The sequence below is a fragment of the Trachypithecus francoisi genome, unplaced genomic scaffold, assembly GCF_009764315.1.
Source record: "Trachypithecus francoisi isolate TF-2019V2 unplaced genomic scaffold, Tfra_2.0 Lachesis_group12, whole genome shotgun sequence".
In the NCBI taxonomy this organism is placed as follows: domain Eukaryota; kingdom Metazoa; phylum Chordata; class Mammalia; order Primates; family Cercopithecidae; genus Trachypithecus; species Trachypithecus francoisi.
The window spans coordinates 36,181,260-36,204,479 of NW_022681457.1; the positions used below are offsets into that span (position 1 = coordinate 36,181,260).

Sequence of the window (23,220 nt, forward strand, 5' to 3'; positions counted from 1 at the left end):
GAAACACAGTCATTCAATCAAAGCAGAAATAGTTTTGGAGAATTAGACAATAAGAGTGGAAGGAAAAGAGACTCTCTAGGGCTAAGAGTGACTTGAAATATTCCACAGTAAAGTCTGTCTCTATTGTGAGTTTCAAGTCAGAAAGACACTTTGCTTCCAAGATTCATTACTTAATACTTAATGTATACAGCTTTATTGTTTACAACAGTGCATTTGCACTTAAGTTGTACAGACATGCTGTAAGCTAGGTATTATGTGTATTAATAATAGCTAATACTTATTTAGCAGTTCAGAATTTACCAAATTCCATCTATCTCTTTTTCATTTTCTTCATTCCTCTTACAATTTTTGAAGATGAGAAAAGGAGTCTCAAAAAGTTAAAGTATTATAATTTGGCCAAAATCACAGCACTGGTAATAGCAAAAACTAGGTATTGATTTGTCTTCTGACTCTAGGTCCTCTTTCTATGTAGTACCTCCTGTTCCTCGTATTTCTTAAGACTATTTTTTTCTACTTGGTTAATGCTCCTTCTTATAATAAATTCTTACATTCACTATATTATTTTCTAGGTATCTCAGAATGCAAACCACTTTAAATTTTAGATTATGTAACTTGATCGTTCTTTCAGTTTGCATTTCATTCCCAAACAGACCACACTGTCTTTCTGAAGGCATACACTGTAACTTTTAGCACAGAACTTAGCCTTCACAGCAGAGACAGTAAACTGAGTCAGAAATTGGTTGAGCTAGAACTTCAACCCAAGTCCTACCATCTGGGGCAAGAAGCCAAGGAGACTGAGGGGCAAGAGATGAAAGGAGGTAAGTTACAGTAAAATGTAGAGATTTGTTCAGGTCTCCAGATTAGTAAATGCGCTTCTAGCATATCACATCTCCTATAAAGCAGGGTGATCAAAAGGAGCAAAAAAGCCTTCTGAGCTGCTGACACTGCAAGGTTGGCTGGGCATGCTCATGAACTAAGCAACTTGCTTCTGAGCTTAAGCCTCACTTGACACAACAAAATTGGAAGTGAGCAAACAGCGTGGAGTATAGAAATCACATTTATTTAGATGAAATCAAAATGTTAAATGTAGAAATGCTAAAAATTACCTTAAGCATAAAGGACTTGTTGACTTTTATCTACTTAAATTCCTTTAATTGTCTTTACCAAACTCTCTGTTATCTAAAAAGCATTCCTCAGTGACTCTTCGCCTTAAAAGATGCTTCTGGATAGTTTAAGATGCAAGTGTATGTATGTGTGTGTGTGTGCACACATGCATGTGCACAGCTTATGTGTACATGTTTGTATATTATAGTATAAGTTAACTATTTTCCTTGACCTCAAAGGTAAGGGCTGAGGCACTAGCTCAACTAACTACTGACAGGTTTGCTCATCTGTCAAATCAAATCAAATTTTTCTGATTTGTCAGATTCAAATTAGAAGGATCTGACTCATGGGGCTGTTTCCACAAATGTTACAATGCTCATGAATATACTCTGCAACATCATATATAACAGAGGACTGTCTTTCTCTCTCGAGATTTTATAGAAGAGCAAATGGCTGTAAATAAACCTCTTGGGTGATCTTTTGAAGGAAAAGAAGTCTGAGAATTCCCATCACCCTTCTATTTCTCTCTCCTGATCCTGATGATTGTCTCCCTGGTGTTGACACTCTTCATGTGCCTGGCTTACTTCCCAGGTCAAATTGCACTTTCCTTGTTTGCAGTGATTATGCTTCCTTTACCTACATTTCTTTAAAGAGCCTATGACATAGTATCCAATCTCTTGAAGGGAGGAAAGTTAGTCTTTGCCTGCTTTGCCTTGGTGGAACAGAGGTCTATTAGATTTATTTCTAATTAGCTTATTGATTTCAGTCTCGTCACCTTACAGTAACGTATTGAAAACAGGTATTTTGGGCACTAGCTGGTAGGTCTGACTTCACCCAAACAAGATTTCTGGAATTTATTTCCAGACATCTAATTATAGCAGTCCTGACTCCTCCTTTGGGTATGGTTAGTGTGAAAATCAGCTTATCCTAAAACAGGAAAGTTTTGGAGACTGAATCCTGGCTCCACCTCTTCCTAGCTATGATAAGGGACACTGATTTCACCTCTCTAGCCTCAATTATCCATCTGTAAAATAGGTATGCTAATACCATCTCCATAGCGGCTCCATGAGAAATGGAAAAACGTTGAAAACACCAGTGCCTGCTCACAGGAGACCCTCACTCAATATTTACTCCCTTCTCTCTGCACTGCCACCCTCTCTGTCACTGCTCCAAACTTGTAGCTCATGACATCTCTCAGTAATATTCCCACAATCTTTACAGTGCTCCAAACTTGTAGCTCATGACATCTCTCAGTAATAAACTCTTGAACTCATCTTTAATAATAATTGCACCAGCTCTGTTGTCCTAGCTGGCTTAAGCTCCAAGCTCTTCTCCTTCCCTGGTATCCTCAAACCTGACATTGCTGACCCTTCACTCAACCTCCCTGACTCTAGAGGCTTTGACTCTGGGTGTGATGCCCACTGAAGCTAGGTCACTGTGACTGATTGGCACAGGTTCTCTCAGCTTCATCCCTGCCTGCTCCCCTTCATGAATTTCACTCCATACAGGAAGCACAGCTTACTTCAAAGTGGGAAAAAATGAGTGAAAGAATCTTAGAGATGGTATTACAATTTAGTTTTCATTATTACTGAGTGGCTAGAGAAGGAGTGGACAAATCCAAGACTATCTTGAAGTGAATAGAAACTTTCACTTTATTCTAGCACTTGCTAAGTTGCTCTCATTCTGCAAAGTCACTTTCATAGCATCCTTTTGGATGTTTAGACCCATTTATTGCTGTGAACTCGCATTGTCCTGGGCTCCTAAACTGTCACTGCATCCTGTGTTTTATTTGACTTGTTACTGTTTTTTAAACATAAGAGTTCACTTTGAATGTGACTTCAATATGATAAATGTTATAGTTGTGTATCAGGTGCATCTAATCTTCCCAAGCATAACTCTGACTCAAGTTCCACAGACTCCCAAGTAAGCCACTATTCTATTCATAAAAGTTGCCAGGTTTTCTGGCTCTTTCTCACTGTGTATATTATTGCTTTGTAGTCAGAAGGTCAAGCTAGAATTTTGGAGGTTATCTTTGTTTTTGTTGTTGTTGTTATTGTTGTCATTGTCTTTTAGCCTCTAATATTTAAACTGCTCCCAGATATAGACACTTCTCTCAGATGTTTTGATGGATCCACTCTACTGCTTTCTTTTTTCTACTCTACCTTCGCACTTTAGTCATTTGGTAACTGCATTCTAAAGTTATTTGGAAATACCAGTCTGTGATTTCAGAGTATTAAAATATATACATAAAAACTTGTACTAGTGCTTTCTGACATCCTGCATCAAGTCCAGAATTGTTCTCTAATTTCAAATTCCCTAGCAGTTCAACACCACTTTCACCCAAATATTCCCTCATTATTTTTTAGCATGCACTGATTAATAAGTACATTTTTAGTATAATTCCTATTGCATACTACACACACTCCCAATTCTTGCCCTTTGCCAAGATCTTTCCCCAATCTAGAATTCATTTCCCCAGTTGTCTCTTCCAGCCTCATCTCCTTTACACTACCGTATAAATTCAGTCTTTGCCTGTCTTGTTCACCACTATATTCCAGTATACAGAAATTTTCCTGGCACATGATAAAGTCTCAGCACATATTTATACACTTACAAACTGACTGTTCTTCAAAGCCCACTTCAAAGCTAATCTCTTTCTTAACCCACTGTATCTAGTAGTACAGCGTGTAGATGCACTTTTTGTGTTGCATTTGAACTTCCAGAGAGCTCCTGGTGCTGTAGCATTCTCTGACAGGACAGTCTCGTTCTCATCATCTATATTCATTAGTAATTTGTGGTTAAAGACATCATGTTGGAGGTCTCTGTTTTGTTTGACATCCTGGGATACTTCTACACCACGCTACTACAAGAAATATGATTTTAACGTATTTTAGATTTTCTGTAATTTAAAAGAAGATTATCTATACTCCAAAGATAAAATCAGTAGCAATTACAAGAGAAGTTCAAAAGTAACTTTTTTTGTAAAGGTCAAGTCAAGGTGGGAAAGCAATTATATAAAGTGATTCAATATCATATTGGACTCACTCAAGATTAAGAAATAGTGGTGTTTTTCATGTTTTGACCATGAAGCAAAATAATTAAGGATAAAGGAACATTATGTAATTTATTATAAAATAAATATAGCCCATATGCACTAAAAAAAATCCAGTGGCAATCTCCTAATACTGAAAAGACTCATTTACAAGCCAAATATGAAATGAGCATCAAAGACATATGGTAAGAAGCATTCAAAGACAATCTTGGACTATCATATGCATATCTGTAAGATAGTCCACAACTAAATTTACTAATTTTGGGGAAGACTAACCTCTCTTTGGACTATCTCAGCTTTGATTTACTTCTTAAAAAGGACACTCTTTTTTCTGCCCTTATTGAGGTGTAATTAACAAACAAAAGTTATACATATGATGTACAAGGTGATGTGACGTATGTATACACTGTGAAATGATTACCATAATCAGGCTAATTAACATATCTATCCACCTCATATGGCTACCTTTTTGTGTGTGTTGTGAGAACATTTAAGATCTACTCTGACACTGTTCTTAATCTAACTTGAATTCTTGGTTGAAGGGGGACTTTGGTGACCTTTATGCTATTCTTCTCAAAACCTTAAAAAGTGGTTTAGCTGGCATCATTTCACAGATCTCAAAACACTCCTTTGTGCTGAGATTGTATCTAGAATGTATTGATCATGGTATTTTCCATAGAGAATCCTTTTGCTACATTCATTTCAGGCCTTATCTTGAACTGTCTTTGTGCCTAGGGTTCCAGCAAGCTCGTTCTCTTGCTCTGACTCTAATAGGCCCATGATGCTTTTCACTCTTTCCTTGTAACCACAATTGTGTTAGCAAATGAGCCTCAAGGAGCTGAGAAACTGATCTTCAGCTGATGGGTCTTTTTGACAAGTTTAGAGGGTTTGTCTAAAGTAGGAATTCTTTATACCTTCAACATTAGATAAAGTATAAACATGATTACATTTTATAAATAGCTATTTTGAATCAGCAAAACTAAAAAATTTGATTTAGCACTTTAGGGCCAATTTAGTCTCTAGGGCAAACAAATGATGTCTATGGTCCTCTTCTTTGAGGGACCAATTAGATTAGGACATACCAAAGCTTACTCAATGTCTACTTTTTTTTTTTTTTTTTAACAGTCACAATATTCTTCTCTATGAGGACGGGCATGCTGTGGTGGCAGATTTTGGAGGTGAGATTTCCATGAGTAATACCCCAAATGGCATCCCTTTTTATTTTGTTCCTACTGGGGACCTGATATTCTACCATGAAACTGAACACTGAACACTGACAGCTATCCTACCCTAAATCATTCAAATTTCAGTGACGCTGCATTTTGAAACTCTGTCATTTATTTCTAGTTTTTCTTCTTTGTTATCTCCAGCCAAGAGAAGGGAAGTGAGAATTGGAAAAAGACAGAAGTTTCTTGAGGTTTCAAAATTTTAGCTGTGATCGTTGACCTTGGTTTTAAGATATTTCCTTTGACGCGGTTTATTTTCTCTTTCCCTCAGAATCAAGATTTCTACAGTCTCTGGATGAAGACAACATGACAAAACAACCTGGGGTTTGCTGCTGCTTGTGTTTCCTATAATTATAAACCAATTAAAATGTGTAATCTCAGCATGAGAGGATGTAAGATGAGAACAGTTTTAACTGGAAGAAATGTCATTGTCTCAGTGTCAGGATAATGGCTTATGTTTTTATTTTTAGTAAGCTGTCAAAATAACTATCTCAAGGTTCTACTAGAGAAATAGATAAGATATATATTTGGAAAACATTATGGGTAAAATACTACAGAATATGTTTCAAATGTAACTGAAAAGAACGTGGTGGGCATGGATCATTTCATATTTAGATCACCTAACTACTTATAGTGGAGTTAACATTTAATAGGGAGCTCACTATAAAATTAGTAGTTCATCAGCATCTATTAACTATTCATCGTTCTCCACTTTAACATTGTAAGGTAATAAGTGGTATATCCAAGTATTAATGTTTAAGTAAAATATAAATTATAATATCTGAAGCAAGGATAATTGTACTCAAAATGTCTGCAATTAAATTCATTACCTGCCCTCTCCTTTACTCTCCCCAATCCCTCCCCCTGAAAAAAAGTAGACTTCTCTTTCTGGACTGCTTGTGATAACTAATTACCTAAGCCTGGAGTAATTTTTCATTCCTTCCCTTTCCTGCTTCTGCTTACACTCAGTCACCTTTTCTGGATGTCTCTTTCTTTTCTTCTTTAAGTTCATCTTAACCTCTTAAACCTCTCATTTCCTGCTGCTTCAGTTCAGATTCTCATCATCTCTTTTCTGGACTAGTATCACAACAGGCTTGTAACTCCAGTCCTCTCTTCTTATTCATTCTTTGCAACATCAACTAAGTTCTTGTTCCTATGAAGCTAATATACTACTGGAAGGGGATAAATACTGGACAAATTAACAAAATCTATCTCAGGCAGTGATGAGTGTTTGAAGAAAAATAAAAGCAGAGTAAATGAATGGAGAGTGATGGGGATGCCATTTAGATAGGATGAAGGAAAAAGTTAACATTTAATAAGAGGACTGACATGGGAGTAACCTACATGGGGGGAGAGCTATGCAGGTGGGAGCAATAGTAAGTGCAGAGGTCCTGGGGCAGGAAAGTTCTTGGTGTGTTCAAAGTCAGCGTGGCCGGAGTGAGGTGATCAAGGAGGAAAGTGGCAGTTTATGAGGTGAGGGAAGTTGGAACAATGAGTGATCTTTTGGCAGGACACAAAGCTCATCCAAGACATGGGATGTAGAGGCAGCTAAATTAGTGGTCCTCAACCCTAGGTGCACATTAAAATAAGTTTAGAAACTTTTTTAAGCATAGTGCCTGAATCTGATCCCTAGAAATTATGATTTTATTGGCCTAAGATTGATCTTGAGTAACTGCATCTTTTAAAAATTCCCCCACATTTTTCTAGAAAGCAGTTAGTTGAGACTCTCCAACTAAATAAACTTTTGTTGAATGTAATTCAATTGAATTTAACCAACAGCAGGTAATATTAACTCTCTTATTATAGCAGCATAGTCTTTAAGCACAGCACTAATAAATAAATAAATTCGTGCTAATAAATAAATTAGTGCTGTGCTTAAAGACTATGCTGCTAGAATAAGAGAGTTAATTTGAAATTTATTTTGAAAGCTGTTTTGTTTCTTATTAGTTCTGTGGCTTTATGTATGTTATCTAATCACTCTATGACCCCTCTGTGCAAAAACGGGCATACTGTGTACCTGCTCCCACATATACAATGTTGTGACAAAATGCATAATTTGCTATAGAAATGGAGGCTTTCTGGAATGTGGAAGCTCATGTAGAAAAATTGCATATGAGCACCGTAATAAGAATAAAGATACTATTGGAAAGCTGTAACTATGCTTGGTTTCAAAATAAGGTGTACATTTCGAAAGAATAAGCAACCAACACTACACACAAGATTTTGGTAAGAATGATAAAAGAATCATGGTTTCCTTCAATGGACATTTAAAAGTGTTTAGTAAAGTTTATTAGTAAGATAAGGTGCCATGGGGATTTAGAACTGGGAGGGTGTGGCTCCTGTGCTTTGTCCTTGAGGAATCTGAGGTCCAGGAAACATGAGACTTGCCCAGAGTGGTTCAGTAAGTGGTAGAGCCAGAACTAGAATTTTCATCTCCTGACTCAAAATTCAGTGTTCTGTGCCCTAAACTAGAAATCAACCGAATTTATGCATTTGCATCCCAGAATGGAAACTAATTTTTTTAACTGAAAAATGGGAAATCACAAATGAAAAGAATGTACATAATCTCATCAAAACAGAGGCTAGAACTTTGCATGAAGGGACTTGTAACATTTTATGGGCTTCCTTTCCAGAATATTGCACAAACAGCATTCATAAATAGCACATCTGGGCAGAGAAAATAAGACAGACCTGATCCTGCCAGTGATAAATCTACTTCATAGGAATATTCTGGGCACTCTTCTGGAGCCATTTCTCTCCTCAGCCATGAGCGCACTATTTATGGGCCTAATTTAGTAACTTCCTAAATTACAACCTGCAGACTTGCAGGAGGTGCCTCCCACAGTGTGTGATTCACTCCCAGGGAGACATAGGGTCCCTAGATGAATCCATGGTTGGCTATTCTGAACCTTGAAGGCTTCTAAGGGAGAAAGATGTTTATAGATTTTTAAAAAATAATACTGCCTCTCATTGTATAAGAGGCAGAGTTACTTGATGATTAATTACTGGTGTGATGTTTTAGGAAGAATTATGAATTTTATGATCTTCCAATGATTAAAAAATGCCCTTTGAGGAACTGAACAGCCACAGTAAGCACACTGTGTATGTATAAATGTGTTGATTATACACATTTAGGGCAATATGTATGGATGTTAATTTATATTTATGCCTTTTGAGAGCATCGGGAGAACACAGCCAATTCTCACTGAGAAGAATGCTACTCTGCAGCGGAGGAACCAAACACTTGGTAAATGGCTTGTGGATGTTTCTTGGTGTGCAGAACCTCCGTTGGATGGCTCCTGAGGTGTTCACGCAGTGCACTCGGTACACCATCAAAGCAGACGTCTTCAGCTACGCTCTGTGTCTGTGGGAAATTCTCACTGGCGAAATTCCATTCGCTCATCTCAAGCCAGGTAAGACACGATGCAATTGAAGTTTTCCTGTTTGACAAAGTTCACTGGATTTTTATAACTTCAAGAAATATTTTTTTCACAAAATGACTATTCTCAGTGAGATGGCAAAAGAGGAAGTAAGCAAACAATCTCAGATTGTTTTAAGGTGTGTGCCCAACCCAGAAAATTTAATGACTTAACCGTGATTTCAGACCCAGACACACAGAAATGCAGGTATAAATATATATTAAAGTTTAGGACTTGACTTATTGATTGCTAATAAAACAAGCAAATAATTATGATCACGTGGCATGTGAGGGCAAATAAGGTGGACAATGTGATATTTATTTTTTGAGATTAGATTTTAGAATTGCCCTTTTAACATGTATATAGGGATAAGAAAGCAGTAACACAGAAATAACCTATTAGGGCTGCTCTCTGCTTATCTCACATCATAAAAAAGAAGACTGGTTTTCCTAACATTTTTGTATTATATGTGTGTGTGTGTGTATGTGTCTATATATGTATCTATCTATATATATGTATCTATATCTATATATATAGAGAGAGAGATACATTCTAAAAATGGATCATGCAGTGAGTCTGGCTTTCATTGATGATACACATTATGCTTTGCTTACCTGTAGAAAGTGAAGGTGAGGAATCTAATCACAGGTAAAATAGACACATATTTTAGGTTTAAAGTAAACTTCATTTGCATCTATCTCTCAATTGCGTTTGGATTGCTTTCATATCTTATCACACTAGACAAATCTCCTTAAGGACTTTGCATCCCTAAAACTTAGCACACTTGTAAAGTAGTTGTCAAATGTAATCATAAGTAATGTTTAAATAATTATATTGTAATCTCCTAATGGCCACCCTGTAACAATGTATAAGAAGGATAAAGTCAAAAGAGATGTTACTTAAACATCCCTTTTAACAAGTTAAAAGTCTTGACCAACATCAAAATATTTATGAGTCTCATGTACAGAGAGGAAGCCACATCTCATCTCATACTCTATTTTGGAGTTTTTTTCCCCAAGCTATCATATGGTCTTTTAATTACACTCTGCATAGCAGAGTGCTTTTCACAGGTTGTGTGCTCTGTGCATAGTTTGTTAAGCATAATGACGATGTAATTGTCCTAATTTTTCTCTACATATTTTCTATAGTTTTAAATTAGACTTAGCCCTTATTACAGTGTGGATGTGTGGACTCAATTTTGAGCTGAAACAACATTGCCATTTGTAAGGTCTTGTTCTGATGTCCTTCCTTCTCTCTACCTCTTAGAGTGTGCATCCTGATAAGATTGATGGATATACAGAAAACTGATTATAATTTTAAATGTACTGTGGCGTTTTTTCGTAAGAAAGAAATACAACTCCTTTTGCCTCATCCCCTGTGTCAGTCCATTAACCTGGCCCTGTTGATTTTACCTTCTAATACATGGGTTTCTCTACCACTTACCATCATCCACCACCATCCTAGCCCAAGCCATCTTTCATTTAAACCACTGCAATAGTCTTTTTAAAAATCAGGTTTGTTTAGGTATAATATATAATGCAGTAGAATTTACCTTGCTAGGTTAACAGTTCAATGAGTTTTAATAAATATATACAGCTGTATAACCACAACTGCAATCAAGATGTAGAACATTTCCATCACTCCAAAAAGTTCCCAGTGCCTGTTTGGAATCAATCCACTTCCCACACCTCCAGACCTTGGCAACCAATGAGCTCATTTCTGTCCGGATAAGCTTGCGTATATACCAATGTCATATAAATGGAATCATGTTGCTGTATTTATCAGTAATTTATTCTTTTTCATTCCTGTGTAATATTTCATACTATAGATGTGCCATAATTTGTTTATGCATACAGAAGTTCATGACCATTTGAGTTCTTCTCATTTTAGAGAAATTAAGAATAAATCTACTCACATAATTGAGGCCTTTGTGTGGTTGTTTTCATTTCCATTGGATAAATGAGTAACAGATGGATTACTACATGTTATAATAAGAGTTTTTCCAAGGTGTCTGTACCATTATGAATTTCCAACAGTAGTCGGTGAGAATTTCAGTTGACATCCTTGCCAGCACTTTGAATTGTCTATTTTTAAATATATATGTATATATTAGCCATTTGAGTGGGGAACATCATTGTGATATTTACATTTCTCTAATGACTAGAAATATTGACATTTTTACGTGCTTATTTGGTATCCATATTTCTTTTGTGAAATGTTTGTTTAAAAAGTCTCATCATTTAGTTGTAAGACTTCTTAGATTATAGGGATTATAGGGAAAAGGACTTTACCTGCTACATGTTTTGCAAAGATTTTCCTGTAATATGTGGCTTGCCTTTTTGTATTCTGAGCAACGTCTTTCAAAGAGCAGATGTTTTTAATGTAAATGAAATCCATCTTACCAAAATTTTAAATCAATTTGTATTCTATCTAAAATATTTTTGCCTTACTCAAAGCCATAAAAACTTCCTCCTATTTTTTTATAGAAGTCTTGCAGGTTTAGGTTTTATATTTATAAGATCTATTTTGAGTTCTTATTTTTTTAAAGTACCCAGTTTGGGTTGAATTTGTTATTCTTTGGTTTGTTCATTTGTTTTTTTAATATAGATGTCCAATTTTTTGGCATAATTTTTCAAAAATAGTATTCTTTCTTATTAAATTATTTTGATATATTTTTCAAAAATCTGTTGACCATGTATGTATGCATTTATTTCCAACTCTATTCTGTTTCATTGATCATGTGTCTACCCTTAAATCAATACCACACTATCTTACTATGTTATAATAAGTCATGTAATTAAGTAATGTGAATCCTCCAACTTTGTTCTTCTTTGTTAAAAAGGTTCTGGCCATTTAGTTTTTTTGCTTTTCCATATAAATTTTAGAATTGGCTTGTCTATATTCCTATAAAAAGCTTGTTGGAATTTGATTCGATTGCATTGAATTATTACATCAATTTAGAAAGAATGAACATCTTAACCATGTTAGTCTTCTCCTCAGTAAATATGGTTTATCTCTATCTTCACTTAGATCTTCTTAAATTTCGTATATTACATATTTTAGCATACAAACCTTGCATAATTTTCATTATACTTATCTCTATTTATTTTGTGTCTCTTGATGCTATTGTAAATATTACTCTTAAAAACATCAATGTCCTAATTGGAAGTAAAACACTCGTAAGCCAATGCAAAAGAACTGAAATCATAACAAACAGTCTCTAAGGCCACAGCACAATCAAATTAGAATTTAAGATTAAGAAACTCACTAAAAATCACACAACTACATGAAAATTGAACAACCTGCTCCTGAATGAATCCTGGGTAAAAAAGTGAAATTAAGGCAGAGATCAAGAAGTTCCTTGAAACCAATGAGAACAAAGAGACAACATACCAGAATCTCTGAGATGCAGCTAAAGCAGTGTTAAGAGATAAATTTATAGCACTAAATGCCCACATCAAAAAGCTAGAAAGATTTCAAATTGGCGTCCTAACATTATGACTAAAAGAACTAGAGAACCAAGAGAAAACAACCACCAAACTAGCAGAAGAAAAGAACTAACCAACATCAGAGTGAACTGAAGGATATAGAGACACAAAAAAACCCTTCAGAAAATCAGTGAATCCACGAGGTGGTTTTTAAAAAAATTTAATAAAATAGATAACCCACTAGCTAGACCAATAAAGAAGAAAAGAGAATAATCAAACAGGCATAATAAAAAATGATAAGGAGGATATACTTCTGACTCCACAGAAATACAGACAACCACCAGAGAATACTATAAACACCTCTATATAAATAAACTAGAAAATCTAGAAGAAATGGATAAATACCTGGATATGTACACCCCTGCAAGTCTGAACCAGGAAGAAGTTGAATCCCTGAATAGACCAATAATAAGTTCTGAAATTGAAGCAATAATAAATAGCCTACCAACCAAAAAAAAGCCCAGGACCAGATGGATTTCAACTGAATTTTACCTGAGGTACAAAGAGGAGCTAGTACCTTATTTTCTGAAACTATTCCAAACAATTGAAAAGGAAGGACTCCTGCCTAATCCATATTATGAGACCAGCATCATCCTGATACCAAAACCTTGCAGAGATACAACAAAAAAGAAAACTTCAGACCAATATCCCTGATGAACGTTGATGCAAAAATTGTCAATAAAATACTGGCAAACAAAATCCAGCAGCACATCAAAAAGCTTATCCACCACAATCAAGTTGGCTTCATCTCCATGATATAAGGCTGGTTCAGCATATGCAAATCAATAAACACAATTCATCACATAAACAGAACTAAAGACAAAAACCTCATGATTATCTCAATAGATGCAGAAAAGGTCTTTGATAAAATTCAACATCCCTTCATGTTAAAAACTCTCAATAAACTAAGTACTGATGGAACATACCTCAAAATAATAAGAGCCATTTATGACAAACCCACAGCCATTATCATACTGAATGGGCAAAAGCTGGAAGCATTCCCCTTGAAAATTGGCATAAGACAAGTATGCCCTCTCTCACTACTCCTATTCAACATAGTATTGGAAGTTCTGGCCAGGACAATCAGGCCAAGTGAAAGAAATTAAACATATTCAAATAGGAAGAGAGAAAGTCACACTGTCTCTGTTTGCAGATGACATGATCCTATGTCAAGAAGACCTCATCCTCTCAGTCCAAAAACCTATTGAGCTTTAAGCAATGTCAGCAAAGTCTCAGGATACAAATCAATGTGCAAAAATCACAAGCATTCCTATACACCAACAATAGACAAGAAGAGAGGCAAATTGTGAATGAATCTCTCACTCACAATTGCTACAAAGAAAATAAAATACCTAGAAATACAACTAACAAGGGAAGTGAAGGACCTCCTCAAGAAGAACTGCAAACCACTGATCAAAGAAATAAGAGAGGACACAAACAAATGGAAAATCATTCCATGCTCATGGAGGGAAAGAATCAATATCATGAAAATGGCCAGACTGCCCAAAGTAATTTATAGATTCAATGCTATTACTATTAAATAGCCTTTGACATTCTTCACAGAATTAGAAAACAAAAATCATATGGAACCAAAAAAGAGCCCATATAGCCAAGACAATCCTAAGCAAAAAGAACAAAGCTGGAGGCGTCATGGTATCCAACTTCAAACTACACTATAAGACTACATAACCAAAACATCATGGTACTGGTAAGCAAAAAACAGACACATAGACCAATGGGAGAGAATAGATAACTCAGAAATAAGACCACACATCTATAACCATCTGATCTTTGACAAACCTGACAAAAACAAGCAATAGGGAAAGGATTCCCTATATAATAAATTGTGCTGGGAGTATTGGCTAGGCATATGCAGAAAACTGAAACTGGACCCCTTCCTTATGCCTTATAAAAATATTAACTCCAGATGGATTAAAGACCAATGTAAAACCCAAAACAATAAAAACCCTAGAAGAAAATCTAGGCAAGACCATTCAGGACATAGGCACGGACAAAGATTTTATGACAAAAATGTCAGAAGCAATGCAGCAAAAGCAAAAATTGACAAATGTGAGCTAATTAAAGATCTTCTGCACAGCAAAAGTTAACAGACAATCTACCAAATAGGAGAAAATGTTTATTATCTATCTATCTGAAAAAGGTCTAATACCCACAATCTACAAGGAACTTAAACAAATTTACATGAAAAACAACCCCATTAAAAAGTGGGCAAAGGACATGAACAGACATGTCTCAAAAGAAGACATTGTGCGGCCAACAAACATATAAAAAGAAGCTCAACATCACAGATCATTAGAGAAATACAAATCAAAACCACAATGAGACACCATTTCATGCCCGTCAGAATGGCGATTATTAATAAGTCAACAAACAGCAGATGTTGGCGAGCCTGTGGAGAAATAGAAATGCTTTTACACTGATGGTGGGAATGTAAATTAGTTCAACCATTGTGGAAGACAATGTGGTGATTCCTCAAAGTCCTAGAACATGAAATATCATTTGACCCAGTAATCGCATTCCTGGGTATATACCCAAAGGAATATAAATCATTCTGTTATAAAGATACATGCATGCTTGTGTTCATTGCAGCACTATTCACAATAGCAAAGAGATGGAATCAACTCAAATGCCCATCAATGATAGACTGGATAAGGAAAATGTGGTACATATACTTCATGGAATATTTTGCTGCCATAAAAAAGGAACAAGATCATGTCTTTTGCAGGGACATGGATGGAGCTGGAAGCTATTATCCTCAGAAAACTAACACAGGAACAGAAAACCAAACACCACATGTTCTCACTCGTAAGTGTAAGCTAAACAATGAGAACACATGGACACGGAGGGGAACAATGCATACTGGGGCCTGTTGGGGAAGGCCAGGGGAGGGAGAGCATCAGGAAAAATAGCTAATGCATACTGTGCTTAATACCTAGGTGATGGATTGATAGGTGCAGCAAACCACCATGGTACATGTATACCTATGCAACAAGCCTGCACATCCTGCACATGTTTCCTGAGAACTTAATAAAACAAAATGAATCAATGTCCAATTTTTTGCTACTATTAATATATAGAAATATAATAATGTTTTATTATAATCTAGTACCCCACAAACTTACTAAATTTACTTATCCATCCTAGTTCCCTTTTTTGTACCTTCTTTGGGATTTCTACATAAATAATTATATCATCTGTTAATAAAGAATTTTCTTTCTTTCTTTCTTTCTTTCTTTCTTTCTTCCTTTCTTCCTTTCTTCCTTTCTTTTCTGTCTGTCTGTCTGTCTGTCTGTCTGTCTTTGCCTTTTTGAACAGTCAGGGATCTCCAGTACAATGGTGAATTGAAGTGGTAAGATATATACCTAAAATTTGTCTCTTTCTCAAAATGTTTCATCTGCCATCACCCTAGTGCAAACTGCCAGCTTTATCGCTTGAACTTCTGAAATTGTTTTTGGCTGTTCTTTCTTGGTTTGTTTTTGTTTTCTTTTCCTCTCCAATCTCTAAACATCCACTGAAATGATATTTTAAAAACATAAACCTGATATATTACCATTGCTTAAAATTATTGTATGGCTTTCCATATTCTTAGGATTCCATCTCAAAATTCTTACTATGTCCTGTAAAACTCTCCCTGATTCTGTACCTCTCACATTACTAACACTAGTTCACTTTCTATACTCTCAGTATGTTGCATTCCATCTGACCTCTAGGCCTTTTCACAAGTTCTGTTTCCTGAGTAAATGCAATTAATGATGACTACCACAAAAATTACTGTGAGCATTAATGAGATGATGTTTGTGAACACACTTTATAAACTGCAAACTCTCTGTAAGGTGCAAGATTAGGGAAAAGTGTAACACAAGGTCAAAGCTCCCTTTGATTCTCTACTTCAGTGGCACTCTCGTTCTCTAGGCGGCCCATGTAGAAATTTCAAAGTCATCCTTGACTCCTCTTCAGTTCTTGTTTTATTTATCTTTCTTTCTTTTTATAATTATTTTCCCATTTTTGATTCTACAGTTTACCTCTCAAATCCATCCAGTTATCTCCATTTCCACAGCTACTTCCTTATTTCACATGTCGAATACTGCACATTGTCTTAAATAGTATCCTGTCTTAAGCCTTGCTCATCATCTTTTTTCCACCAATCACTAGATTTAGCTTTCTAAAAATGCAAATTTGAACATAGCACTTCTCTGACTTAAAATTCCCAGTGTTTTTCTTTTGCTCTTAAGATGAAAACAATATGTCTTAACACAATCTTCAAAGCCCCTTATGATTATGTCCCTGCCTGCCTCCCCGGCCTCCTTCTCACCACGTGCAGCCTGTCATCCAGAGTCATCCAAACCACAGGAAACTTTCATTTCCCCAGCGTGTCTCCTCTTACCTCATGCCTTTGTGCACATTAGTCTCTTTGTCAGAGACACTCTCCTCCACTTTTCATTACACTAACTCCAATTTATTTTAGGTCTTAGTCTAAATGTAATTTCTTTCCAAAAATCTTTCTTAATTCTCTAATATCAAGTTACTTGCAATTTCCTCCTTATCCCAAGTCACCATTTATCATTGTATTTGTTGCATTTTACTCACAGTTTTATAATTTTCTCTACTTCATTAGACTTTGCTAATTATAAACTAAATACTTAAAAAAGGTAAAGATGGCCCTGAGATTTTAGTTCACGGACCCCAGAAATAGTTACCCATTTTAGAGAGAGAATATTATTTAATAGAAAGTTGAAAGTCTTGCCTAAGAGTAATTTTATTCCAATATACCAGATATTAAAATGTATAGTACCTTATTGGAAAGAGAGTTTGTTTATGATAGATGCTGAATTTTTCAAACTTGGACAGTTACCATGAATCAAGAAACAAGATGTCTAATATCATTGCAGTGTTTAGGCAATCTAGCATATGTTCAGCAATAAATTATGTGAAGCATCAGATTCAATATAAGCTACATATTAGCCATTTACAATGAGGAACGAATCCATGACTCCAAAGTGAGACAGCAATATCAATGATGGTAGTAGCAACATTACATAGGACTCATCCTTCTGGATTTAGCAGCATACTACCTCCTGGGAAAAATATAAACAAAGAACACCAATATTAGCATTGAATCCTACACAAGTGATAGGTATACATTCAGAAAAGCCTGAAGTTAGGGTCTCTTTTGCATCTCACGTGTTCAAATCAACCTGTAATCTCAGGTTTAGGAAAACTGAAAAACCATCACATCCACCACCTTAAAGGTCAAATAAAAAAGATCAAATGCCCACAGGACCATGGGAAGCATGCAGATGCTCAAGGCAGAACAGTGTGTTGAATAAGAAATCACGTGCTCTGACTCACGCTCCAGCCAAACAGCGCTGAGCAGGAACATAGGTATACCCACGCTGACCATATCAACTAATTTCTGCTTATTAATTAAGAAATCTATACGTATTTTAATGTTGGAAATTAATTCAATATTTTAAAGAAAACATTTTTCAGGCTAACACTGTAGGGACTAAAGAGAATTGGCATGTGTCTTGTGACCTTGTGCAATTTATTTAACCTACCTATACCTTAGTTTATTATTTTTTATTCTTAATTCTTTCTTTTATGTTATTATGGATACATAATAGTTACACATATTTACAGGGTACATGTGATGTTTTGATTCAGGCGTAAAATGTGTAATGATCAAACCAGAATAATAGGGATATCTATCTTAAGCTTTTATCATTTCTTTGGATTAGGGACATTCTAATTCCATTCTTTAGTTGTTTTAAAACATACAGCAAATTATTGTTAACTATTGTCACTCTATTATGCTACTGAATACTAGATCTTATTCATTTTATCTAACTGTATTTTTGTATCTATTAACCGTTTCCACTTTATCTCATCTTCTCCACTACCCTTCCCAGCCTCTGGTAACTATCACTCTACTTTCTATCTCCATGAGTTCATTTTATTTAAGCTCCCACATATAAGCAAGAACATGTGATATTTGTCTTTCTGTGCCTGGCCTCTGTCACTTCACATAATGGCTTCCAGTTCCATCCATGTTGTTGCAAATGATAGGATTTCATTCTTTTTATGTCTGAATAATATTCCTTGTGAATATGTACCAAATTTTCTTTATCCATTTATCTATTGATGTACATTTCGGTTGATTCAAAATCTTTACTATTTTGAATTGTGCTGCAGTAAACATGGGAGTGCAGCCATCTCTTAGATATGCTGATTTCTTGTCTTTTGAATATATACCTAATGGTGTGATTGCTGGATAATATGGTAGTACAATTGTTAGTTTTTTGAGAAACCTGCATGCTGTTCTCCATTGCAGTGGCTGTACTAATTAACATTCCCACTAGCAGTTTATGAGAATTCCCATTTCTTTGCATCCTCACCAGCATTCATTTATTTTTGAAATGGGTGTAATAACAAGACTTACTTCAAAAGATTAGAGCAGTGGTTGACAATAATAAGCATTCAATAAATGTTAGCTATTATTATTATTATCTTTAGGCCACCATTGAGTTCTTTCTTTCTATGAGCCAGTAAGAAATGAGCCATGCTTTTCTGTGCCATAGTAAGCAGAAAATAAAGAGGAATAGGTCAGTGACCAGGCCATCAAACTACTCATAGTATAGAGAATGAGTGACAGAAGTAAAATCAGCAGAGTAAGTCTCAACTAGAGAGAAGCACAGAGGGCTAAGGATGCTCCCTGGAAGGGCCTTTTACCTAGACTGGAGGTAGTAAAAGGATATCAGGGAAGGATTCTTAGAACAGATGATACCTGAATGCACCTTTAAAAGATGTCTACTAATTAAATAGGTAAACTATGAAGAGGTGAGTAAGGTGATCCAGAAGAAAGCTATACCAGCAAGGTCCAGAGCCCTGAGAAATCCACAGACAGTTCAGTAGGGATGAATCAGAGAATACAAGGACATCAGTCAAACAACACAGACTATAAATGTAAAACTAGAACCAGATGTTGAAGGTCCTTGTACAACTCAGGGTTCTCCAGAGAAGCAGAACCAGTGAAATATTTCTATTTATATCTATAAGAGGTGATTTATTGTGGGAATTATCTCATATGATTATGAAGGCCAAGAAATCCCACAATATTCTGTCTGCAAACCAGAGAACCCAGAAAGTCAGTGATGTGATAAAGTGTGAATTCAAAGTCCTGAGAATCAGGAAGGTCACCACTGTAAGTTCCAGAGTCTGAAGGCCCAAGGACCTGAAGTGCTGATATCTGAAGTCAGGAGAAGATGCATGTCACAGCCCCAGAAAAGAGAGCTAATTCACCCTTCCTCTGCCTCCTGATTCTATTGGGGCCCTCAAGGGATTGGATGATGCCTGCCCACATTGGTGAGGGTGGATCTTTTACACTCAGTCTACGACTCAAATGCTGATCTCTTCAAGAAGCACCCTCACAGACACACTAGAAATAACATTTTACCAGCTATCTGGGTATCCCTTAGCCCAGTCAAGTTGACACATTAAATGAACTATCACAGGCCTTGTGTGTGTCATCAGTGGAGGTCACTGCAAAGTTTTAAGAAGGGATATAGAACAACTCTTATTATTATTTTAGAATGCTCCTCTTGTAACAAAGCAAAGGCTGGGTTGGAGAAATTCAAAACTGGAGTCAGAGAAATCAGTTCATCTAGAAGAAATATCTATTACGTTAACTGAAGCAGTAGCTTTGAAAGAGAAAGGACATATTGGTTTAGGGAGATTTCAATAGGACTTCCCAATGGATTGAGGTAGAGCACAAGGGAAATAAGTAGGTCAAGAAAGACTTCTAGGCTTCTGGCTTAACCATCATGATAATGATGGATACAAGAAAAGGAACAGATTTATGAGGGAAATGATCAGATTAGAAGGAGAAGGAGCCAAGGTGTGAAGCCAAACAGAGAGAGAAGAACCAGGCAAGATGAAAAAGAAGCTGGCACAATCTGGCAAATAAGAGCTATACTCAATACATTTTACAGAAAGAAATCAACACCTGCTTCCTAGATTTCATTTCTCTCCTGGGCTTGTCTCCTCCAATACATCATGATCAACTAAAGAAGAAAGCTGAGATGAATTAATCCATCAATATGTATTGTATCCATTCCCATTTCCTTATAACCAGGTACCCAGATTTGTGGATCACTTTCAAATTATAGTCTGGGCCCAAAGAAGAGAGTCTCTTGTTTTCTTTTTGTTTTCCTGTGTGAAGCCAGCTGGTTCACGAAGAGATTTAACTCTGTGTCCTGGGATTCCTTAATGCCAGGCTCTTATAGCCTGGGATATAGCAGTAATTTAAGAACATCTGCCAATTTTTTCTAGGCAGGATTTGGTGAGACTTCATATTGAGACTTTAACTCAGAGTTGCAAAATGGAAGTCCGGGAACCAAATATGGCTTGCAGACTTTTTATGTCACATATGGTATTTAAAAATATGAATTAAAGTACATTTAAATACACAGGTATCCAACAGGTCTCATATTGGTAGCCATTTGAGTTTACTACCCATCCTTAAATATTAGATGATTATGTCCTTTTCAACATATTATTTGGACCATAAAGCATTCTGAATATAATAACTTCAAAGGATATAAACACACTGATGGTGTGGACTGTGCTTTGACAAGCGGCAGGAAAATAGGAGTGAGCTGAAGTTCTGAAATCTTATGTTTATTGTGCTAATCCTTATCGGTTTATCACTAAAAAGAGCAGAGCCAGCCAATCACCACCCATATCACTGGAAAGATTAAATCAGTCCAATAGATGGAGATTTTTCTATGAATATAGCTGATATTAACATTCCAATATTTCATTACACTGACAAAGATTGCAATGAGAACAGACAATGGAGCAAATTAATCTATTCTTCTGACAGTATGTAATGAGAATGGGATGTGGCTTAAAAAATTAAGCCATTCTTAGTGCAATCTCAAGATTGTAATCTCATGGTCTTTCTCAGATGCTATACACTCTGGTGATACATCATTGAAAAGTGTCAGTTTAACAAAGAATGTGTCTTAGCTCTTGCTGGGATTGTAGAACACATTTGCTTTGTCTCACCACAGCCCTGCCCATTAAAAACAATGAAGTAGAATCAATTATACTTTTCAGAACACACATAAACACAATCTAAGTTGAAAAATTAAGATATTTCTGGCAATTTCATACTGGTCAAAACTTACTAACAAAATATTGTAGTGTATTACTCTCTTTTCAGTGTTTTTAATATGAGTTTCTAAATTTAATTTTATAAAACAGAAGACAGTGAAAGGTTACTTTAGGGACTGAGAATCTAATACTAACTTATCCATAAGTGGGGTATAGATAATTAAGGTTGTCATGGAGAGCTGCTCGGTCATTCTGTCTGCATAGTCATGTTGCATTATGAGCTGAGCCTTATGACCAATGAGATAGGTTGTAGCCTTAAAATTTGCAGTAACTCAATGTAATATTTTACTTGGTATTCATACCCAAAGAGAACCTAAAAAGGATCTAAGATAACTGGCATTCTAAACAAAACAGAAAACATGCAATTATGTTTTTTATATCTAGTTCTCTAGGTTCAAACCAAAAAGAAATGGTGCGACTCTCAGATGTGCAGATGATAATAATAGCAACAACAATGCAGCTACACTTGCTGAGAGACAACAATGTGCCTGGAGCTCTATATATATTATCTCATTTAGTCCCAGTAATGTGTCCATTAAGTTCCTTTAGAATCGATGTAAGAGGGAAGTCAAGACTTAAATACTCGGGTTCCCTGTCTTCAAAGCCTATGCTTACCACCATTATACTATGTCTTCCCTGCTTCATCTTACATTGAACAAAATTAATATTCATGAGGCAAATTGGCTTAATATCTCCCAGAGAGTTTACAGCAAAGCCAGACTGAAAATTAGGCCTCCAGATTTCCTTGGTAAAGGTACTTATTATGTCACTCTGCTTCAATTTATCCAAGCACCTCCTCCCATATTTTTGAATGAAAGATATTATTAAATTTGCCACGAGATTTCAGTAATTTGCCTGATCATGTTGTCATCTAGAATTAAACTAAACATTATATTCATTCTACAGTGTTTCTTGATGGCTAGGCATTGTGCCCTGTTCTCTAAACATAATAATGAATAAGATATTTATTGTTGAGCTATCATCTTCATTTATTCAATAAATGTTATTGAGTCCAATATACCAGAATTTATATTAGTTCCAGTTAAATAACACTTTTAGTGCCTACCTTTTTAATAGTTTAATTTATTATTATTCAACTTCTATTTTAGATTCGGGGGCACATGTGCAGGTTTGATACGTGGGTATATTGTGATGCTCAGGTTTGGGTTATGGATCGCATCACCAGGTAGTGAGCATAGCACCCAATAGGCAGTTTTTCAACTTGCCCCTCTCTCCCCCTTCCCCCTCTAGTAGTCTGCAGTGTCTGTTGTTCTCATCTTTATGTCTATGTGTACCCAATGTTTAGCTCCCACTTACAGGTGAGAACATGTGTTATTTGGTTTTCTGTTCCTGCATTAATTCCCTTCGGATAATGACCTCTACTATTCACAATAGCAAAGACATGGAATCAACTTAGGTGCACATCAACAGAGGACTGGATAAAGAAACTATGCTACATATATACCATAGAATACTATATGACCATAAAAAGAACAAAATAGTGTGCTTTGCAGCAACACGGATGTAGCTGGAGGCCATTATCCTAAGGGAAATAATGCATACCTTTTGAATACCTATTAATAGCCAATTACTGTGCTAGGTACAGAAGATACAATGGTGAAAAGACACAGTCCCTGACCTCAAGGCATTTATGATCTATATCACAGGCAGACAAATAAAGAGGCAATTAAGTATAATACATGTTATGATAGTACAGGTTGTTATGGGAGTACATA

General features: G+C 35.9%; 1 protein-coding gene across 9 annotated transcripts in view; it reads left to right on the top strand.

Moving 5' to 3' along the window:
• TNNI3K (TNNI3 interacting kinase) overlaps positions 1-23,220 on the top strand; it is a 309,994-nt gene that overhangs the window by 201,752 nt on the left and 85,022 nt on the right. For all 9 annotated transcript variants that reach the window (XM_033225301.1, XM_033225303.1, XM_033225302.1 and 6 more), the window contains 3 exons: positions 5,282-5,334; positions 5,654-5,706; positions 8,663-8,795. In XM_033225301.1, the coding sequence (XP_033081192.1) occupies positions 5,282-5,334; positions 5,654-5,706; positions 8,663-8,795 (239 nt within the window). The remainder of the gene's footprint in view (positions 1-5,281; positions 5,335-5,653; positions 5,707-8,662; positions 8,796-23,220) is intronic.